The sequence below is a fragment of the Tachypleus tridentatus genome, chromosome 10 (assembly GCF_004210375.1).
Source record: "Tachypleus tridentatus isolate NWPU-2018 chromosome 10, ASM421037v1, whole genome shotgun sequence".
Classification (NCBI taxonomy): Eukaryota; Metazoa; Arthropoda; class Merostomata; order Xiphosura; family Limulidae; genus Tachypleus; species Tachypleus tridentatus.
This window is the reverse complement of record NC_134834.1, coordinates 181,169,933-181,193,649: the sequence shown is the minus strand read 5'-3', so window position 1 is coordinate 181,193,649 and position 23,717 is coordinate 181,169,933. Positions and strand designations below refer to the sequence as shown.

Here is a 23,717-nt window from a genome sequence, read left to right as displayed (position 1 = left end):
ACACTATATGACGTATGTCGTCTTGTTTGTTAAAGAAGGTTTACGTACGGATTTGTTTCTTCCAATATCCAAAGCTTTACACGAGCTCTGTATTATTTTCCAATTGAAAGCTTCAGGTTGATGAAATTCTATACTTTATTTCTTGGAAAGAGGTTGGACAACTTGTACCTCGATACTGAAAATATGTTGATGTTTTATTCAGTATTCAAGAATGCATTGAGTGTTACTTTATACATAGATTTTGAGGAGGACTTGAAGGTACTTTACAGTTTGTGTTTTTAAGAATAGGTTAACTATATGATGAAACAATGTAGAATGGAAGACAACTGTTTGTTGTGGAGACGCAACTGTAGAGGATGACGTTTCGAAGACCTGAAGACGTGTTTTTGTTTTTTTAATTTCACGCAAAGCTACTCGAGGGCTATCTGCGCTAGCCGTCACTAATTTAGCAGTGTAAGACTAGAGGGAAGGCAGCTAGTCATCACCACCTACCGCCAACTCTCGGGTTACTCTTTTACCAAAGAATAATGTGTGATTGGTCAACACATTATATCGCCCCCATGGTTGAAAGGGCGAGCATGTTTGGTGCTACAGGGATTCGCACCCGCAACTCTCGGATTGCGAGTCAAGTGTCTTAACCACCTGGCCATGCTGAGCCATTAGTCTATGTAAGAAGGTTGAATATACTTTTCCATACTATAGGAGAAGAGTTCTAGGACGTTTTATTAATAAGTTTTTGCGAATAGACTGAGTTTATTTTATACCTGTGTTTAAGTGTACATATTCAATAAATTATGTACTGTTATCGACAAGAAATTATATTCTGTTGCATTAATTTTAAATTTTAACCATACATTTCGACGTCGTCTTTTTTTGTATTGTAAGAATTGTTTTTGCATAAAACACTTTCCCCAGTAGTAAGAAACTCTTAATTAATCACATTTTACATTTTAATGCAAACGTTAACAGTGTTAATGCTGTTTTCATTGACAGTATTTTCTTCGTTTTTAATTTATTATCATGTATTTTAATATAAGTATTATTTCACATTGTTAGCTTCCACACAAACACAGATCTCCTAAGATAGTCGAATCTAGAGAAACATTATTGGAATTATGGCCAAAAATGTCGCTATTCAACAAGAGTATCCAATCAGATAGATATGAAGATTAATAATAATTGTTTGTTCTTTATCTTCAATAAAAAGCCATTTCAAATTTTCAACACTGGTATTATTTTGTTTTTAATTTTCAATGTGACGGTCGATGTTTCTTGCTTATACTGAGTTTGTCTGCCAAAAAACAAACAAATAACAACAACAACAACACCGAAGCAAGAAGAAGCATATAATTCGCCAGTTTATTGTAATCTGTACAGAAACTTTTAAGTGGAATGGTATAATTCTTGTTGCTAATAGGCATAACAAAGAATTTTTAGTAATATACATGTACACATATTTAACCAACAGAGTAGAATGTGACACTGACAAAATTGTTATAAATATTCTTATTTCTCCCAACAAGCTAATATGACTCTTATTGAATGGCATACAATAGTAAGTTTATATTAACAGAATAGTGAGGGTTCGTTTACAAACCTTTCTTTTTTTTTAATTAAAAACTAACTGACAAGTTCACGTGCCACATTTCTCTTCCTTCGTTAGAAGGGCATTCTTTATATTAACGAAAAACTAACCCTCGAATTCACGTGCTACGTTTATCACCTTTCGTTAGAAGGGTATCCTTCGATGAAAAATATTAACTTGTCCAACCACAGTCTTTTTGATGTTGAAGATTTATATAAATAAGACTTTGTATTAAAACAAAACGTGATAAATCAGTAGCACACAGACATACAGACTTATACAACAATAACGGTGACGGTTTTTACGTATATGTGCATATACGTTATTTCACAGTAAAGTTTAGTGGCACTTTTGTTAATCATTCATTTTATTACACGTGTAAACATAATTGAAAAACCTATGGAGATAGAGAACAAGACACTAGCTCCATCTATCATCACACCGTACTCCAAACTAACGTTTTATTTCTATTTCAGTAAATTCTCTGTCTGCCAATGTCAGCATAATACTTATTATACACGTACAATGTGCCATCTATTCTGTGCAATTATCGACTCTTAGTGATGGGTAAATTTTTTTTGAAATTTATAACAAACAATGATATACCTCCATTAAATTTGTTTGTGATGGAAATGCTAACGAAAGCGTAATATTTAATATATCCGTTAGACATTGCTATTATTAAACTATTAGCGATACAGTAGAAACCAGAAACAACATTTTTTTTAAAGAATAGTGTAAGGAAAGAATATCACTGGTTTAAGTCAATTTTGTCTTAAATGGTGGAAATGAATAGAAACTGTACGAATATCATGCATCTTCCTCATATAATACAAGAATCTGCGTTATAAATGGCGCACATGCCAAGCACTGTCAGCCACCATCTTGTTATTCAACAGTGAGGCCTTTTATTCTCACAAAACATTTGTATGTATAATAGAGAAATCCATAATATATATATATATATATATATATTGTTTTATAGAGTAAGAATCCACAGTTAGCTTTAAGAGTCTGTCAATTACAAATGTACTTTAGCTCTGCACTAAGCCTGACGCCCTTCATTCTGAGGGAGTAGTCGTATGGATGGAGAGAGCAGCGAAAGTCTTGGAAACCACGTGGATTACACTGAACAAGATGATGTTCTAAAGAGACTAGATAATGGTGTCAGCTCACGCATCTGACTTACATAAGCATTCAGATATACATCTATTACTAAATAATGACAGTATCTACGTATTCAAGAAACAAAAAAAACCACAAATTATTGTATTTACCAATGCTCTCACTCAGATGGTACGTGTTTGGGTCACAATCTTGCTTATAACTCCGTACTGTATCATTGACATTATATAACTGCACTAAATGTGTCTTTTGGAATCAGTATTATTCCAAGATTAGTGAAGAGATAAGCAAAATTTGAAATTTCATTTATACACTAAGTATTATCATACAACTGTTTTCAACTCCGACAAACTACTGCTAGTCGATAACTGTAGGTGCTTTACCTTTCATTTTGGCACCTTTGTTTTATACAACCATTCATATTTAGAAAACTAAAATTCAAACAGAACCTGATCAGCCAATAGAACGAAAGTGTACAATTCTTAAGCTATTTTCGAATGTTTACCAAACTTTTACTAACAGTTCAACTTGCAAGTTACTTGCGTAGCAGTTGAAGCGAGTGAGATAAAAAGGAAAACAGATAAACAAACAAACTAAACAAAAACGATACACACATATAAGTATTTGAAGATCAATATATATTTCATTTCACGAACGCGATGTCGAAATTACGCCTGATATATATATATATACACATATATATCCATAAATATGTATATGCACAAGTGGTTATTATCCACATGCAAGGTATGTCAAAAGTACCCACACAAAAACACGTTTCTGATACAGACGATGCGTTCCTAATATTTTCCAATTTGTTGCTTTCCACCATATCTTCCGTAATTTGGGCTTCTGACAAAAGCATTCTTTAAACATTATGGTGCATTTTCAGGAGGTGATGTGTTTCCATTGACTCAACTATCGATCATGTCTTTCGGTTTTCTGATGAAAACTGCAACAATTCTATCCGTCCTACGAAGATACGAAATAAGAATGGATTTTTTTTTATCGGTTTCGTATCTCAAATCCCAATACGCTACGCAGTTTTAACCAAGAAGCTCATTATAATTAACGTAGTAAGGGTCTCCAGGCACGAAGGTATGGCTTTAACTTCTAGGGTACAATTTTCAAACACTTTCTCAGTTCTTGTGGCACAGTTTAATCAATATTAAATATCAGAAACTGTTCGGACAACGCTTTGTTCTTGTTTCATTTCAAACACACACCATTTGAAACCTCTAAATTTTCGGATGATTACTGCTTCTTGCCTTATCTTGACATCCAGTATCGCCGTCACCTGGTGCTCTTCTCTTTGGACTCGTGAAAAACAATATTTGAAGGGTCGTCGGCAAGCTCTGGATACATCTCCACGTCATGAAAGTAATCTCCACGGTAACCAGGGACCGACCCGGAGTTTACAATATGTTCCTTTTCTTTCTCGGTCCAGCGTTGAGCGCCTTCTTGGTTTAGCATTATCATGTCCCGTTCGTGAGCCCAACGTTGACCAACAGCATGTTTTTTGGCATGACGTAACAATCGACGTCGTTCTTTGCTTGGTGTGGTACCGTAACGAATGTTAATGATGGCGTGTTGTGTGTGAATCCGAATATCCGCATGCGTTCCTTTCCCGCCTTCTGTTTTGCCATCGTACACGGTTGTATTAATAGACGTTCCCAAGCGCTGTAGCTGGTTTAAATCCTCGCTTACCCGCCAGGTGCTGTCCTTGACAAAGTAAAACACGTCCATACTATGCATGAAAAGGTGGAGGTCGAGCAGATATGATCCATTAAAGACGGACGTAAACACGTTGCGTCGAATAGAATCCGCCTCTTTGACAGACCTGACAATAGCTTTTCCGTTCACCCGAGACAGGATGATTCCTTTTCCAAAAGGTACACTTTCCATACTAAATTTGGGTGAAACAGATTCGAACAGCTGTTCTCGTTTTACCTTCGATTTCTCGACGTTTGACAACATGGCGAAACTCTCCAACTTCTTACTTATGGAGCATATGTAACCAGATACCAAAGAAACAGAAGGTATATCTAAATTCAGCTTAGGGAGTGGAGACTGGTAAACTGATGCAAATACATTAGCAGCTGCAAGTCCAAGATGATCTAAATTAATTCCTTGATGTTTTATCCAGCCTTTTAGGTCTAGAAAAAGGGACAAATAAATGTTTCGTACATAATAGAAACAGATAGAAACATTGAGCTAAAAAAACGACACGTATCAATTCAATGGAACCCTACAGAGCCAAGACTTAGGTTCTAGCTATTGACATTGTTTGTGTCCCACAAAACGTTATGTAAAATAGAAACGTCAGGAAGAGTTCTTTTAGAATTTCTCAAATGATGGGTGCCTCTTTCATTAAGCCTATTAAATAAACACTAATGCCTTAATAGGCCATTATCATTAGCTCTTTCGACGATGTCATATTATCACAGCTTCATGTGATTATGAATAAATTTGGAATTTTAGTAAAGAATCTTTGACCTATTCGGAGCTAGTTTCACACTTATTCCCGTAAGAGTCTTAAACATTTAATTGCGAAAACAACAGAAAATGGCAACAAAAATCTTATTAACATTCATGTACAACAACAAAACATAATAAACCAACAATGAAAAGAATAATCAATAATAACTAACTTGTTCTCCACCAGATGTACCTAATATCTACACCACAAAGAACCTGATAGAAGAACGCAAATCTAAACGGTAAGCTTAGAAGTGGTTTTTGAATCCTTTGATATAAACGAAATTACGCAGTAGTCAAGCTGACATGAAACCATTTAACAGTTATTAACAAAATGTTGTGCTTAAAAACTGTTTAATGTAAACTTAAGGTATTAAGTTTTATGCATTTATCAGAATATTATAAGATTTTTTTTTAATCTCGTCTCGGCAAGCTAGAGTGGATATAAACTAACAAAAATGAGAATTTAAATACCATTGTGGAAATAAGTAAATAAATTAGTTACAAGGTAATTTATTCAAAATTCTCGAATTTACACCTGAGAAATGATTTTTCTCGTTTGCTCTTTTTCAAAGGTTTGAATGAAGAATTTCAAAGAAGACTGGAAAAAGTATATTTAAAGCTTATTAGCCAATAATTAAATCAAGTAAACCAGTTTGAAACGTTAAATTTTAGTAAAAATACCTGGAAAGTTATATTTTTTGTCATACTAAATCTTCTTTAAAGTTACGTCATTTTGAAAGACTTAACAAAATCTATCTATCTTAAAAAAATTTATCTATTGAAAGATATTTTTATTTTATTAAGCTAGATTACCATTATCCGACCAAAGTTTTTCCCTTTTAAAGCTGAACCTTTCATACAATTATTTTGTCTTTAAAACAGAAGGAAACACATATGAAACCCTTCGTAATTTTCTCCATTTTTCGCGAGCATGACGAACGTAAAACTTCTCAGACGCCCCCTCTCCCACAAGAGTTTTCATCAAGCATCGGTCAATACAGTTAGTTACTGAAAGCAAATGATGTCCATTTTGACATTTTCTGAAAAGCATACGCGATATTTTCCCCACACTCCCAACGTGCGTTCTGTACATTTGTGAAAATAACGAAAATTGTGAACGACCCACAATGTAATACGTATAAAACTAGGATATTATAGGTTATTAATAGTATAACAGGTTTAATGGCAAAGGTACTTACCCAGTTTGCTAGGGAGGGATCTTGGCATATTGATTGGGTCATTTTTATTGAAAGTGTATAGATTCAAGCTCAATGGATCTCTGGCTTTTTGAATGACACCATCCCAATCTGGAGTCATCCACGTAGCTGCAAATGGGTCATAGATACGATCTCCAAAGTGAATCAATCCTGTTAGTGAATCCCTGATCCCTCCTTGAAAGTCGACCGGTAGATAGAAAGTAGGGTTATTGTCAATTAAGACAGACCCATAAGGCCCTCTAATGATCTTCTTTATAATTTCTCCCTTTGAATCAAAAACAGCCAGTGGACTCCCATTGTGATCTGTTGCCACGTAAAACTTCTCATCGTTAAGGGCCACGTATATTGGTAAGTTTCTGTCATCATAAAGAATAGAGATAATTCTTCCATCGTTGTTATTGTAGACGTAAGTGGGCAAGTGAAGGCGTTGGATGTCTGTATAAAAAAACTGGGTAACATTTCCTAAACTGTCTTTTCGCGCTGCCAGTCTTCCTCTGGCGTCGTAATAGTAGTCCACATGATACCTTAGTAATCTATGAACACTAAGGAGTTGGCCTTTAGTATTATACGAGAAATGTTCCTCACCTCTTTCTATGACAAAACCACGACCATCCACTACATAAGAGGTCTCACCAAAGCTAACAATCCGATCTTCCGTATCGTGAAGAATGTCAATTCGATTACGATTATAATTAATGGTTATTAGATTACCGTTACTGTCGTAAGCAAACCTCCATTCCTCGTCACTTTTAACCTCTTTTAACTGCCCATCGCTATCATAAGAATAGTTCAAAATATTTGTTTTCGAAGGATCTTCTGACTGCTTAATAAAATATTCGGCCTGACTTACTAAATCTCTGTCATTATAGTGTAGAACCACTTTGTACACCTCCTTGCCCATGACCAACAGGGACATGTGGCGCATCCTATGTAAGGCGTCTACTTCGCGAGTAAACGAAGTCAAGTCGTCCGAAATTATAGTTTTGTTCCCATTAGCTTCAAAAATCTTAAACCCACCTATTTGCTTAAAAGATCCTGTGATGGAGCTAAAGGCGAAATCTACTGTTGGAATCTGTAGGTTATTTATTCGCGCAGATATTCGTTTTACTCGAAAATGGTTGTCATACTCGTAGTAGAAAACGGTGCTATTCAAACTGAAGTTGCTCCTGTAGGCATATCTACACTGTAGAAGTAAAGCTCCTTCGTAAACGTATTCATTCTTCACTTCAACATATCCATTGGACCAGGCCTCGGATTCAACAAAACCTGAAACAGTATAGTTTTTTTCAATTTTTCCTCCACCGAAAATGATGGCTGTCAACAACGATTGGTTATTATACCGATAGGCTACTCGTCCTTTGTCTCCAGGGTAAATAACCAGAACCGGAAGTTGGAAGTCATTGAAATGCGTTACAAATTTCCCATTATTGCCTGGGGGAGTGTAATATAGCTTATAAAAGCCAATGGAAGCATGGGCTAAAAAAGTATGAAGACTTTCTTTTGGAGTGATAATTTCTTTCAGTCCGCCGTTTTGATCATATCGGTAGATGAAAGTACGTCCACTAGGTAGGATAACTTTTTCAGGCTAAGAGAAAAAAAGAAATATTTTCAGAAATATAAATTTTAATAAGCTCAGGCTTACACAATTATCACATTTCAGTATTCAGTGAAACCTGATAGCTTTGCTATAGTTTTGCGTGTACTATAAAATGATGTGATATCCATAAAAATAACCAAATATGTGTCTCAAAACCAGATATCTTAAGGTAGTTTATTTTTGATATACAATTTGATTTATTATATTGGCAAAGATCGCGCAGTAGGCACAACGTTGAAATCAACTACAGCAGTTAAAAATTTTGCATCATTGTGTGAAAACAACTACCAATAACAAATAAATTATTCATAGCCTGGTAACAAACGAATTACTATATACGAAGAAAAAAAAAACATGTTTTATTCCTAACAATATGTTTATAGCCTCAAAACGTCACGCAAAGGTTGAGGTGGAATCCATAAATCCACGCCAATAAGAAAAAGAAGAATTTTAATCGAATCAATATGTTTTTAATTCTGAGAACGAAAACTATAAGTGACTTGTCGTAATTATGTTAAATTTGTAATCTGAGTTTAAAGAAGTTGGATGTTATGTGAAATTAAATTATAAAATGTGATTTGAGATATTCATAAAGAACAGCCAGTTATGTACAAATGAACAGGGACCATGAACAGGTTTTTAACTTATTGCAATCGAGAAATAGAAAGGGGGAAGGAAACGTAACCCAGTATTTAAATAGAGGGCGTTCCGAATATCATTGACCCCTATAATATTATGCTGCCAAAAATATTATTTAGAATTTTCATATGCAGTTGGATGCATCAAAATAATTTCGAAAAAGTGTCATATTAAATATGCATTTCAAAACAAACATATGCGATTTTATATTACACAAAAACCAATTTAATATGAATTTTATACGGTTTTTTTATATTCATAGTACCGCGCTTGCCGTTGAGTTGAATATTTATATAACATTTTAAAAGCGTTTTTGTTGAATAACAGACAATTTTTATTACTTACCTTACGACTGGCTTTTGCAATATTTTGTACCGTCCGACGTGCCTAATGGTTTCGTGTTGTGAAGCTAACAGTTTTATGAAAATAAAATTAATTAAGATTGTTTTTTTATTTTTGAATTTCGCGCAACGCTACAAGAGAGCTTTGTGACGTAGTCGTCTCTATTTTAGCAGTGTAAGACTAGAGGGAAGGCAGCTAGTCATTATCCCCACAGCCAACGAATAATGGGTTGACCCTAACTTTATAACGCTCCCACAGCTGAAAGGGCGAGCATGTTTGGTGTGACAGGGATTCGAACCCTCACCCTCGGATTAAGAGGCGAGCGCCTTAACCACATGGTCATGCCAGGCCTAGTACTTGGAGAACATAATGCATCATGATGAATAGCAGAAAACTAAATTACTGTACAGTGTTTAGTAAAAAAGTGGGGACTTTGACATGTACTTCTCCTTGGAAACTGCTCCATAAGCATTTTAAAAACTGTACGTTTGTTTTTGTTTGTTTGAAATTAAGCACAAAGCTAGATAATAGACTATCTGTGCTCTGCCCACCAAGAATATCGAAATCCGGTTTATAGTGTTGTAAGTCCGCATACTTAATTTGGTATGTATACCGTTGTGCCACTGGAAGACATGAAACATAATAAAACTACTAAATGTATTGTTCTATATTACATTATTAACCGGAAATGGAAAATCTAATATATTTCCCCCACTTACCCTTGTTTGCCCATCGTAAGTGTATCTAAGCACATTGTTGTTAGCATAAGTGATCTCCGACAGGTGGCCCATGCGATCGTATTCAAATTTTTCTTCCAGTGGATCCTGTCTCCAACCGGAAAGGCGTCCCAGGCGGTCATAACTAACAAGAAGTGCCCGCCTGGTGTCTGTGGGTAGCCACTTGATCGGTCTTGAAGAGCTATCGTACTGTACCATAAGGAAAGGACGTCTGGAACTGTTGTAAACGATTTCTCTTCCGGCTTCCCAGTCGTATTCCACCGTAAAAAAATGAACGCCGTTCACCTAAACAGTAGCCGGAAAAACAAGAAAACGAGAACTGGAAGTGTCTTTATATGTTTTAAATAACAACAATAGATGTATGAAAATTATTGATATATCATCAGCACCTGACAGTTTGGTACTGGAGAAAACCTGTAATGTTTTACTATGCTTCAATGAAACTCTTATTATTCACAAAAGGTTTGGTTTGAATTTCGAGCAAAGCTATAGGAAGGCCATTGGCGCTAGCAGTCCCTAATTTAGAAGCCGAAGGCCAGATGGAAGGCAGCTAGTCATCACCACCCACCGCCAACTCTTGGGCTACTCTTTTACCAACAAATAGTGGGATTTACTATACTTTATAACGTCTTCATGGATGAAAGGACGAGCATGTTTAGTGTGACATAGATTCGAACCGCTGATCCTCAGATTACGAGTAGAGTGCCTTAACCATTTGGCCATGCCGGGCCTTCAGAAAAGGACGGATATGTTTTTCGTTATACTGAAATTATGTATATCGTAAGATTTCAAGAGAGCGATTGGATGCAAACCGTAGTTGCGTGCAATAATATCGATGTTTAATACAGATTCTGATGTCAGGGCTCTAAATAAACGACCACTTTTAAACGAATCACTTTCCTGAATTCCTACTTGAATAAGTTCATGGAAACGTAAACGGTCAGTTTTGCTGATAATCTAAACTTTCAAGAACAAATTTTACTGTCATGTCTCGTATTAAAAGCATCAAAATTGTATTTCATGAAATGCACGTTGTTGTCATGGTCACCAGTCCACAACAAAGCAAAACCATTTTGTGTTTAATATGGCTGGCGATTTAGTAGAAGAAAATTGACTTGGAGATATTTTCGTACAACTTGACGAAAGTTTCGTTTACATGGTTAATAACAACGATAAGCTGTAAATTAACTGTTAATGCCTAACAAGATAAATCGAAACATTAAGTCATTAATAACAGTAATACACAATCTGGTACAAGAAAACGTAGCCTGATGGACGGAAAACATGGTTATGAAAGTAAAACAAAACTAACAAATGATTTGAATTAGATATTCTAAATACAAGAGTGATATATATATATTATAACTATAATTTTGAAAGCCAAAAACGTTTCTATAGTTTTATTGTGTTTTGTTTTGGCTTAAAACGTATGGTTATAATATAATTAATCAGAGGCTAGGATTAACTGTTTCTAACGCAGTCCTTCCTCATGATTTTGTTTACTTATTTAACTTCATTTAAATGTATTTATTTAATTTCACTAAAATATATATACATGTAAATAAACAATTGAATATATGTTTAGAATTAAGTATAAAGCTACACAAAGGACTATCTGTGCTGTTCCCACAATGAGTACTGAAACCCGGTTTCTAGCTATGTAAGACCATAGACGTATCGCTGTGCCACTGGGGAGCAACAATTGAATCAATATTCGTGATGACGGGAAACCAACTTGAAGTAAAAATGTATCTCAGGATGGCTGAGACATTAGGTCATCTTCAGGTTATTTAGAAACCAAACAAAAAATATTTGTATCTTATTTCACCGTCAGGACTAACAGTTCTGATTCTATGACATTATGATCTGAAGACACAAAAGAAAAGACACGGAATTCAGTTTATTATAGCAACACAAAAAGGGGGTTCTTAACGCATAGTTATCTAGCTAGTATTTCAATGTATAACGAGCATTTTCAAACCAAATATCAAGTACTAACAACGTGTTAATATTTTACTGTTAGAAAAGTTACCTTACGATAGGAAGGTTAGAGTCAAATGTACTTTTGTGGAGAATTTTAGCTTCACGATATGTATATGTATATATGTTTCTAATTTAGCTCTTACCAAAAGAATCCTCTTCACAGCGGTTACGGCTGTTACTGGATTCTGGGACTCTACTCTATCGTTTCTGTCATACTTGATGTCATAGTGCCACTCGAGTGTATTGGATGGCTCTATTCCCCAGAACGTGATCTGTTTAACAGGGATGGGAAACATACCTGCCTGGATAGGCAGAATCTCCTGCAGTGCTTGATGCGGAGAAGTCTTCCAGATTACTCCCTGATCCCAAGGTGTTTCTACCTCTATTGAACGATCTTGATGTAGAGTTGCCTGGAAAGGGGCGCCACCTGCAGAAAAAATCCTAAACACTCAAGTATAGTGTAAACTGTAAAAACTTCTTTATTTTTTAGGACTGGTTACCGACTTTTTTCTTCTTAAAATTTAGTTCTTTATCAACTGAAGTGTCTAAAATAGACGTCAAAGAACATGGCTAGCCATAATAAGATTAAAACTGCTAAAATTCAAAGAGTAAACGATGCACTTCACTGAACTACTTTAACAGTTAATTGACTGTAAATATACATATCGTAGTAAAGCGACAGATCAAAAATATTGGTGGGAAAACACGTAGTAAAAACACAGCAGTTAAATAACTTAAAATACACACACCTAATTTATTGATGACCTTTTGACCTTTAACTGTAACCATTACATGATTCGTTCCATCTGAATCTTCAGACTTAACTGAAGCTCCTTCTGGACCTAAATCAAACTCCAGGAACGTCATTCGTCCACTTGGTTTAATTACTCGACTCAACCGTCCATTTTCGTCATAAACATAGAAGAATGTTCTGCCAGCACCGTCAGAGCGACTGGTTAACAAGCCGGTACTGTCATAATCGAAATAAGTCTGTAGCCTATCAGGGTCTACTAGAATTTCCAACAGTCCCTTCTTAGTAACCTGGACGCTGCATTTCAACCCTCTTGCAGTTTCAATAGTATGAAGACTGTTTCCGGAGTCACGCAGAAACGCAACTTTATTTCCTGAAGCGTCAGTCACAGCCGTGAGTTTTCCATAACTAGTGTTGACATTGTAGAGAAATGTGTACTTGGTCTTTCCAGTGAGAATACTCTTTGTCTTTATATGTTGACCATACTTGTTGAAAACGTATATCTCGTGGTTGTCCGGGTAGGCTATGTTGAACTCTAGTTTGTCACTAGGTTGAGGAAGATAAGGAACTGCAGTCAAGATTCGCAGGCTTCCTTGATCAGCTATATGGACAACGTTGTCACTAGTGACAGTGAGTGAAGAGACTGCAAACAGTCTGGTCTCCATGGCCAGAGAATTTTCTTTGAACTCGCACGTACAATTTTGCCACGCGCACGAGCAGGCCTTGTCTTTTCCAGCAAAGTGTAGAATTTCTCCATCAGGGGTCACGATTCGGATCCTATGAGCATTATGATTGACACCTTCTGCGATGTACATCACTCCATTCGGACCAAATGCAAAACTGATCAGTGAGCCGAGGGTCGTTTCTGTGGTCATTCGAGATTTCAGGTTTTGGTGAGTGTTTGTTTTGCAGTAAACTGGCTTTCCGGCAACGACCATCACCCGCTTGTCCTTTGTTAGTTTGAGCACCATGTGGTCATCAATGAAATACAAGGCTCCATCTAGTGGGTTGATCGCTAGTTCTGTCGGCCAGCGTAGTTGTACCTAAAGTAGAAGGAAAGAAAACAAAGAGATAAAGAGAGAGAAAGTGAAGCCTGACTATAATTTTTCACAAGTACTTATTATATATTGCCCAGTGTAGACATATATGTTTCAAAGTACGATGTGGGCGAGTATTTTCCACACTTTTCGAATAAAAAGTAAAAAAAACAAAACAAAAAATACACAACAACATTCCGTAATATACAATTCGTTATTTAATCCAGCTAGCAGATAAATATAATGGTAGGTGTCCAGAAGACGCATTGAATTTGCTCTGTGCGTCATATAAATATTTAGGGGGTTCCAATTAGTAAATTTAGCGACTTATTTTATATATTCAGATTGAATATGTGTGAATTTTATTAGATTGTGTGTTTTGAATTTCGTGTAAGCTATACGAGGGCTACCTGCGTTAGCCGTCCCTAATTTAGCAGTGTAAGATTAGAGGGAGGCAGCTAATCATCACCACCCACTGCCAACTCTTTGGCTATTCTTTTGCCAACGAATAGTGGGATTGACCGTACATTATAACGTACCTACGGCTGAAATGGCGAGTATGTTTGGTATTACGGGGATTCGAACCCGCGACTCTCAGATTACTTAACCACCTGGCCATGCCGGACCCTGAATTTTATTAGAAACGTCACTGTTATTACAAGTTTCGATTTTGCGCGTTGAAATTCACTAAAATATTAGTGCATTATGTTTAGAACTATACACTTTCATTTAACTTGATCAAAAGTTAATTACGAAAGCTTAACATGTATTCGTCACAACAGTAAATAATAAGATTTCTCTACAGTTCAGATTCGAAAGCTGAATCTAGTATCTCTTGTCTATACTGAACACCAGAGTTCCTTAGCTCTTGAGAATACATTGAGCGTTATTATTTTAAGAGCTCGACTATTGGACTTCATATCGATACGTCACACACACACATATATATATATAGTTCAATACGTATTTGTGTTGGATGTTAAAATTTAATATTACTAGATTCTATGTTTCATATTATTGATCCATCCTTTGCCGTATGAGAATTCCAGTTTTAAAACTCTTTCTTTTATGTCACTACTGTCAAATAGTCTGTAGGTGAATCATGTTGGACAAATATTCTTTGAAACGTGACGAGAGAATGAAAGAGAACTGATGAAGAAGATGGTACGATTCCTCAAGCCCTCTGGGATACAATGCAATTTTCTGGTGACTTTTCTTCAACTAATCCATCAGTCAAATTCCCTAGATCATATACTCTCACCCTACTGTGAATACCCTCTTCATAGAGTAGATGATGTAGAATCCTCAAGGGATGCATTTTTAGATGGCAACAGGATGCTTTAGTAACAGCGATACACCTCACATAAATAATGTAGATTCTACTATAACGTAAGAGGTCCAATATCTGTATTGCGCTAAGTTTAGAAGAAAAGTACACTAGAACATTTTAATCAAATTCTCGAGTGATACTTCTTAGATTGTAACTTTCGAGATTAGACTGGGCTAAGGAAAATATAGTAGTGTATATCGACAGCTTTTCATATCATTTGTTACTGCTTTATGGGACTATACAGTTTAATTTCTTGCTCAGATGGAATACAACATCTGTTTCATTAGTTTTCAGAGGTGCAATTGAATTTCATTATATTAATAATAAGGCAAATTGTATTAGGAATTCTGATGTTATTAGGTGTGCATTTAAAATTCTTCGCTCATACACAGTTTCTAGTGTTATAATTAGAGGTAAAATAAAACTTTGATGTAACGCAATAATCAGTCTAAAAGTAAAGAGGAATTGCACGTTCTCGTGCTCTCAGCATAACTTGGTTTTAATGTGGAGCTCTAAGTAACTTCGTTATTGCTAATATATGATGAAACGTATTTGCTAAGTATGTTGAAACTAAGTCACTTCCAATTACCTACGCAATAGTGAACCATCCAGGAACACTGATAAAGAATCTATGGCGTCACAACCACGATCATTTACATTTTCGAACCAGTTTTCTGATGATCCCGTGCAGCAAATATTGAGAGATATGAGAACACCTTTGATCCACTGTTTGGAGCTCTCACTGTTGACATTTGGAGAACGTAAATGTGCATGTGTATTTTGAACGATCTCTTAAATGTCTATGCCAATTTTGAAGCGAATGAATATATCCCTGAAGATGAAATTAAAAATTGTTCAAAGTCGGACTTTAATTAACAATTGGTTTGAAGCACTTTATATGTTCATATCAATTTTTCAAGTAAACTGGTTAAGTCAAACATGAAAGACAAACTGTCTTCAATCGCTACTTTTTATACCACCATTAACGAATCGTTCTAAACTTGTCTTTGTTCATATTACACGGTGAACAAGATTCTATATGCACAATTTTAAGGAATGTTATCGGAAATTGTGTGAGAATGTTAGGACCACTAATTAAGAATTACTGTATATATAAATATAGATATATATATATCTCAAAATGACACAAAAGTTGAACTTTATTTATCCTTTTCCACACATATATATATCTTAAAATTACATAAAAGTTGAAATTTATTTATCCTTTTCCACACATATATATATCTTAAAATTACATAAAAGTTGAAATTTATTTATCCTTTTCCACACATATATAAATCATCTTACCCAACGAGATCAAAATGTATGTTGCAAAATACGTGATGTCATAGCTTAACAAATACAACTACTCATTTAAACGCAATATTATTAATAGTAATATTTATAGTAATACTGGCGGAGCACGCTTTTTACAACTGTAATCGAAAACACACCAACTGATGGGGTTTATTACAGTAACAATAAGGTGGGGCTCATGTGTTATATCTGTTACAGTGAACACAGTATTTAACGGTTGCTTATTGTAATAATACCGAGGTGGAGTTCGTGTCTTATATCTGTTGTAGTGAACAAACCACGTGACTCTTGTTTTTTTATAGTAATATTAAGGTGAAGTTCATGTCTTATATCTGTTATAGAGAACACATCAACAGATGATTGTTTTTTCAATATTATCTACCCACCCGCAGGAAAAATTGGAGTCAAATTACCAGAACTGAAGAGCATGAGTTAACAATCATTGTGTTCGTATAAACTGGTAACAAAATGTTACCATGGAAATATTTTACTAACCTCTTCCATACTGAGAGTGCCCGAGCAAGGTATGGGTCTCCACCGCCGTTTGTGGTGATGGTCTCCGATTAGAGTGTGGATTATTCCTCGGTTGTCTACCATTCGAATGTTAGGTCCGTCTGCAAAATATAAGGTACTGTCTACTGCAACTGCCATTCCTGAAAGAAAAAAGAAAATACGATAAGTAGTAAAATGGAGAGGATGTTTCCATTGAAATTACCATAGGTTATAAAGTGTGAGTTGGTATGTTGAAGAGAAAATTGAGAAATGAAAACAAACGTGATTTAAGTCGTAAAATGGTTACAAAGAAAGTTAAGGATTTCTAATCCTAGATTACAAAGAGATAAGAGAGGATTAGAGGAAGATATTTCTTCGTTTATATAATTCATCTTCTTTAGGTGGGGATTATTTTGTTTGGTTTGTTTTGAATTTCGAGCAAAGCTACTCGAGGGCTATCTGCGCTAGCCGTCCCTAATTTAGCAGTGTAAGACGAGAGAGAAGGCAGCTAGTCATCACCACCCACTGCCAACTCTTGGGCTACTCTTTTACCAACGAATAGTGGGATTGACCGTAACATTATAACGTACTCACGGCTGAGAGGGCAAGCATGTTTGGTGTGACGGAGATTTGAACCTGTGATCCTCATATTTCAAGCCAAGTTCCTTAATCATCTGGTCATGCCGGGTCGGTGGGGATTAACGGTAAGGTTTGTCCGTTATCTGATAATAAGGTGTACGCTTTGTTCATTCCATATTTAAGATATTTGCTTTTTTGTTAATTTATTGAATTTCATTACAACATATTAACATAACTATAAAATTGATAAAGTTGTGCATTTCAGTTAAGTTAAAAATTAGTCCAAAATTAAATGCACAATGAAAACACCACGGTTTGACTTTCATGTTACATAAACCTGAAAAATATTATCTAGAATGTCTGGTTTTTCTTTCTATAACGAATCCTGACTTACATTTCACAACGTGTCTTATATCATTGATCTTTCTCTGGCTGTCCGTTTGTGTAACTACAAAGTCGTCAATCTTGCGTTTTGTTTCTCGATAATTCTAGCACTGACTTGTAATAAGAAATGATTATTTTCGGCACTGAAGCAAATGAAAGCATAGTCTTTATTTCTAGATTTACTTTTAGGCTTTCTCTTTTTTTCCTTCCCTTCCTCTAGCTCAGCACGAAGTCTGTAAAATTACGACGCTTGAAGAATGTCTGGATTTTTGTTGAAACGAACCCTGACTTACATTTCACAACGTGTCTTATATCACTGATCTTTCTCTGACTGTCTGTTTGTTTAACTGAAAAGTATATTAATATTATCAGGTTCCACTGGACTAGGCTTATCTAGCTAGCTACGGAAGGGGTAAAAAATAAATATATTTGTATGGTATAAAGTTTTACCTACCCATCAAAATAAGCGATAGAAATTTCCAAAAGCTACAAATTAACATCTGATTAAATTCGAGGCCTTTAATCGCTTCTGTACGTCATTAACGAACTATAAAAAACGAATATGTAATTGAACCTGATGTTAAAATGATTGGAAATTCGGCAGAGCTTGATTTTTTCTTTTTCTGCAACAATGGGACGTGTAGAAGGAATCCATAGATTCATTGTCTGGCACGGTCGCTACATTTAAAAATTAAATGTTATATATGCAACTGCACTCTATTGGTGCACACCAACGAATATAATTAGTATTATAATTCATATCTTGTTTTAATACGTGACAAAAGAACTTGAGGCCATAGCAACTAGTTGCACAAGTAAAGCATTTATAAACCTATAGGTTAGTTTTCGTAGTTTTATTTTGCTTGGCTTTTGGCCCTTCTATGGTGAGTATATGGGGCGAGTTTTCCGTAACTGACAGTTAATAACTGATGAATAGTATTTTGAAAGTAATAGGTAGTACCGACTTCTACACGTAATATGACGCATTTATAATAACAATTGTACTGATGTAGCATAATGTAATATATAAACGAGTCACTAATTGATTATTTACGTTCAGTAACAACGAGTTTGTGTGACTGTTCGATTACATTTTGTCACTATTGGTAAATTATATCACAGCAAAAAAAAGTAGATGTTCAAAGGTAATACAGAGATCCAATAGTATCAAACTTTATAAAAAACAATTCGTACAACCCACTGTAGTGGCGTGTTTTTACATGTGAGAGTCATGGCGTCATGGGCAATGAATTTAACATCTATGCGTTATGCCATAGCAATTTCTCGACCATTCGATTTTGAAACGTCGCCATGAATAAAACTATGTCTTGAGGAATATTTAACCAAAGCAAAACACTCAAAGTATAATGAATACAGGACCGGAAGATAAAGCAACGGACTTTGAAACAACGCAAGCTAGTCCAGCGTTACGTCATCATCCACAAAGGGAAGGCTATCATCACATAAGAGAACCATTCATCTTCCTCCCTCACCTAAAAAACAATAAACAAAAGAAACTTTTTGATGGAGTATGTTTCACGTTGACAAATAAATAAAGATTTAAGTATCATAAAAGTCCACAACCATACCACGAAAACAAAACTAATGTCATACGAAAGATACTGGAAAGGCCCACATGACCACATGTCCGTAAAGTACTTCGATACAGCTCCAATGAACTTTTGTGTCTTTGAAATTTATATGCAAAAACGGCTCGTTTGGGTTGAGAAAATATTTTACATATTTTTGCAAATAAATTTCTCAACAAGTGGGTTTCTCGACATCACTTTTGTGTCTTTGGATTACGTAAATGAGTACAGGAAGTCGAGGTCCACATACAGTGGTCGTAGAAGGTTTGTCAAAGTGTTTTCTTTGCTCGTCTTCGAAAACTTGTTGCAGTGGAAATCACTGAGTACAGAGAGCACAAAGTGCTTACTCACACTTGTTAACGTCAGCACGATCAATGATATACGAAGTATTTACAAGGGTGACATAGGAACTAGAGATCTATTGTTATAAATTTGAAATTCACTCTTGGTGGCAACATTTATTAAAAAACAACACTTAAAATAGTTTTTTGTAGTAGCGACGTAAGCCGCGTCTAAAGACATTAGTGTTTAGATAACTAGCATAAAACATTATTTCCTCACTTCCCAAATATCTGTTAACAATTACCAAACTGTGGACTGTTCTGATTCCGTAAAACAGATTTGATTGTTTCGCTAGTGATTTCTATATTTATTGTTCAAAGTTTTATGTCACAAATATTTATGTGTTTCTGAGCTTGTTAAAGAGCACAGATCTTGAACAATATTCCTCAAATAAATCTCAGAGTTTTCAGAGTAGTGTTGGGAAACAAGTGGCTTGTACCTTTAGGATAAGAAAGCCTGGCTTCTATGGCAGGACCCTCGTCTCCACAGTTGTGTTTGTCCCCTGGAAGGCATCTTTTCCCACTTCCTACTACCGCTTCGAAATTGGAGTCGGCATCTTCGACCTTGTCCAGGGAACGCACACGGAGGATTTGGTGCCGTTCAGCGTCTGAGATGTAGAGATGGCCATCAGTTGGACTCAAGGTTAGATGATACTCATAAGACACCTCTGTTGTCCTTTAGGATTAGTTGAAGAAGAGACGGAAATATTAGTAAAAGAATGCTTACCTCATAGCTTAAAAGAGAACAGTATATAATAAGAAAGACCTTTGAAAATCCGTTTTCCTTACGCTATTTCAAGAAGAGGAATTTTAGAGCCACAGATAACTGATAGAAATTAATAGGATGGATTGTAAAGTTATTAATGTTAGTGATTATTGGTAAATATTCTAAAACAGAGAACGAGGAAGAAAAGTTGGGATCTATTTCTATGATAAAAGCATCAGCTTTTAATAATTTATGAGTAACATACTATCATGCTTTAACTAAATCTTAACATTATAAGTAGAATGAAAATACCTCAGTGCTCATTATTATATCTTATAAGTTATTTGTCTTCAAGGAACAAAATTACACTGAGGGCTCATTCAGGAAAGTATTGATAGGGAAACGTATTGCTTCAGTGTTATTATCCTAAGTTGTTTTTATAGAAAGCTAGCATTTATTCGATTTATTTTCTTTGGTTTTCTTTCAATAATAAGCGATTAGTGATTGAATAAACGTGTTTTCAATATTCACGATATTTCGAAGATCAATCATGATGCTGGAAGTGGATTTACTTAAGGATAAAAAGCATAACGAACACCCCTTCTGTTATTGTTTTTGAAACGTCCTATATTACGTCAACATTCCTGATTAAAATACACGATTATCAATATGTCTTTGGTGAAATCCAACTCTCCTAATGCAAATAGTTTTAAGATGTTTTGAATGTGAGACTTTTCCTTATAGTAATTCTGTATTAGAAATTCATCTAAAGAAATAGTTGAGTTGACATAGGAAAACAAACTAGATACCGATTCATACAAACAGCTACGAATGCGATTTGAAGCGAAGGTATTCACTAAATTTATTAAAATTCTTTTCACTATACTGAATATGTGAAACGGAAGTTCACAAAAATAACTACAGTTATTGCACGTCTGGGATTTCTGCATGTGGTATTATAGCAAATACAGAAATAGCCGGTCTATGAGTGACGTAAGTAAACGCACTTCTAACCGCTTTGTTGAGTAATTTGAGAGAGATATTCTAAAAATGTTTAGTTTGGTTTATTTTTAGCTATCCAGTAATGTTACGTAATTCAAAAGTTATGCCACTTATAATGAATTGAAGCGTACTACAAATATTTTTGGTAAGTTTTTGGAGGAATAGAAAATATTCCACGCAGTTAATAACGAAAATATCCACGAAATAAAAAACATAAAACACATGGCAATTAAACATAGTACAGGGTGGCCCGTAAGTCTCTATCCATCCATATGTTATCATGTTATATTCAATTACGCATGCATTATAATTTTTTTCTTTTTATCAGAGAAATATGGCCGATTTAAGCCCATTTACACTTGAAAATGTCTCACAGAACATGGCGTCGCATAATATTATGTAGCGAGAATGAGGTACAGAACACAGATACACTGGATACATAAGATATATGGATGGGTAGGGACTTATGGGCCACCCTGTATATCGCTTGTTAATTACGTTAAGAATTGTGAAAACACTAAATGAATGAGTAGGTAGTGGAATAAATAAAACTTATCACTCATCATGTTGTTCGTGTACTAACTACGTGTTATTTATTATTTAAGACAAAATAGTTAATGACAAACATTTTGTTTAGAAACGACATGGTGGTTACCTCATCCGAAGTAAGGTGTAAACTTGTCCCAGAGGATTGATACGTCGGACTAGGTTAAAGTCCCCTACGTATACACTGCCATCTGGTCCACTTGTCAGCGCTACTGGCGCCAAAAGCTTATTTTCTCTAGCCATGCCATTACATTCCGGACAGAGTAGAGGGCGCTGCTGTCCCGTGCCCATAAGAACAGATATAACTCTAGGTTGTTGGCGGAAATAGATTGTGGAACCATCACCTTTTTGTAGCACTCCTAGTGGAAACAAACCAAGACAGACATCTTTTTGAAACACTCTTATATCGTGTAAAGAAACAAAAGACAACTAAAAAACTAACCAGTTTTTATAACACTCTTAAAATGAGAACAAAATTTGTTGTTTGTTTTAGAGCAAAGTCTCACGAGACTATCTGCTGTGCCCATCGCGGGGAATCGAGCCCCGAACTTCAGCGTTATAATTCTTAAATTTACCTCTACCCAACCGTGGGTTTGGTTTGTTGAAAATTTCGCACAAAGCAACGCGAGGACTATCTCCACTAGCTATCCCTAATTTAGCAATGAAAAGCAAGAGGAAAGGAGGCTAGTCATCATCACCCACCGCCAACACTTGAGCTACTCTTTTATTAACGAATAGTGGGATTGACCGTCACATTTTAATGCTCCCACAGCTGAAAGGGTGAGCATGTTTATAGAAGAAGAACTCGAACTCGCGATCCTCAGATTACAAGTGAAACGCTCTTACCATCTGGACATGCACGATACTCAAGGTATTATATAATTGCAATTTGTAAGTAACATGCTATGTGAGATAGTCAAAAATAATTTTTGGGGTGAAACATTGTTGTTAGAGCTACATAGTTTAGCTCATGTTGGTTTTCTTTTCTTTTTTGACAAAAGCATACTACCCAGAAGTTTAAAACAGCCTATGCTCTCCAGAACTTTTTCGAAGAAATTACGCAAGAATTATCAACGATCATGCAAGATTAGAGCAAGAACATTCTGAACGAAGCAAAAACGAGTTCGGTACAAATGTGTGTCGTTGAAGAGTAAACAAAAACATTCTGAACGAAGCAAAAACGAGTTCGGTACAAATGTTTGTCGTTGAAGAGTAAACAAGAACATTCTGAACGAAGCAAAAACGAGTTCGGTACATATGTGTGTCGTTGAAGAATAAACAAGAACATTCTGAAGACAAACGATAATCAGGAAAAGCGATATTTCCTCACATTTATTATAAGGAGCTTACCTTCATGGAAATTATAGCGATGATGAATGTCGAGATTCCATCCACCGAGTTCAGAAACATCCATATCGTAACCTCTGATGGTGATGGCTTGGGCTGTCCATACCACCTCTTGGCATGTGTGGTACTTATAGCCAACGAAAACTGAGAAAAAAAAAAGGTAGTAATTTCTTTAAGACAATACAAAAGGTGAAACACGATATCATATAATACAATATCAAAACATTCAATACCTGCATTTGATGTTAATAAGTTGAATTGAAACATGTTAAAATAAGATCTTAAACATGGCAATCCGCAGACAAACATTAGAATTTAAAGGTTATGACGTTTCAGAAAAAAACAACAACAACTATATCAGTTTAATTAAAAGTGATTCTAAGGTCCTCTTTTTTGTTGTTCAGTATTTCTAAGTACAAATACTCAAAGGAAAAATATTCTGAAGTTTATTTTTCCGATGAATACATATTCACAAAAGAGAGGATTGAAAGGGTTGATCAAATTTCGTAGAAAACAATGAAAAGAACTGTAAAAAATCTAATCTTTAGATTAATTAAAATAGAACAAATGTAAAAAGCAAGTGGAAGTAT

At 35.3% G+C, this 23,717-nt stretch overlaps 1 protein-coding gene across 8 annotated transcripts in view; it reads right to left on the bottom strand.

The window, feature by feature from the left end:
* Positions 1-1,341: 1,341 nt before the first annotated feature.
* The window catches only part of LOC143231058 (teneurin-a-like), a 473,661-nt gene continuing 451,285 nt past the window's right edge, over positions 1,342-23,717 (bottom strand). For all 8 annotated transcript variants that reach the window (XM_076465565.1, XM_076465567.1, XM_076465566.1 and 5 more), the window contains 9 exons: positions 23,131-23,271; positions 21,890-22,139; positions 19,967-20,202; positions 16,637-16,794; positions 12,456-13,500; positions 11,850-12,133; positions 9,706-10,008; positions 6,391-7,993; positions 1,342-4,866 (listed from right to left, as the gene is read on the bottom strand). In XM_076465565.1, the coding sequence (XP_076321680.1) occupies positions 4,004-4,866; positions 6,391-7,993; positions 9,706-10,008; positions 11,850-12,133; positions 12,456-13,500; positions 16,637-16,794; positions 19,967-20,202; positions 21,890-22,139; positions 23,131-23,271 (4,883 nt within the window). In that variant the 3' untranslated portion in view covers positions 1,342-4,003. The remainder of the gene's footprint in view (positions 4,867-6,390; positions 7,994-9,705; positions 10,009-11,849; positions 12,134-12,455; positions 13,501-16,636; positions 16,795-19,966; positions 20,203-21,889; positions 22,140-23,130; positions 23,272-23,717) is intronic.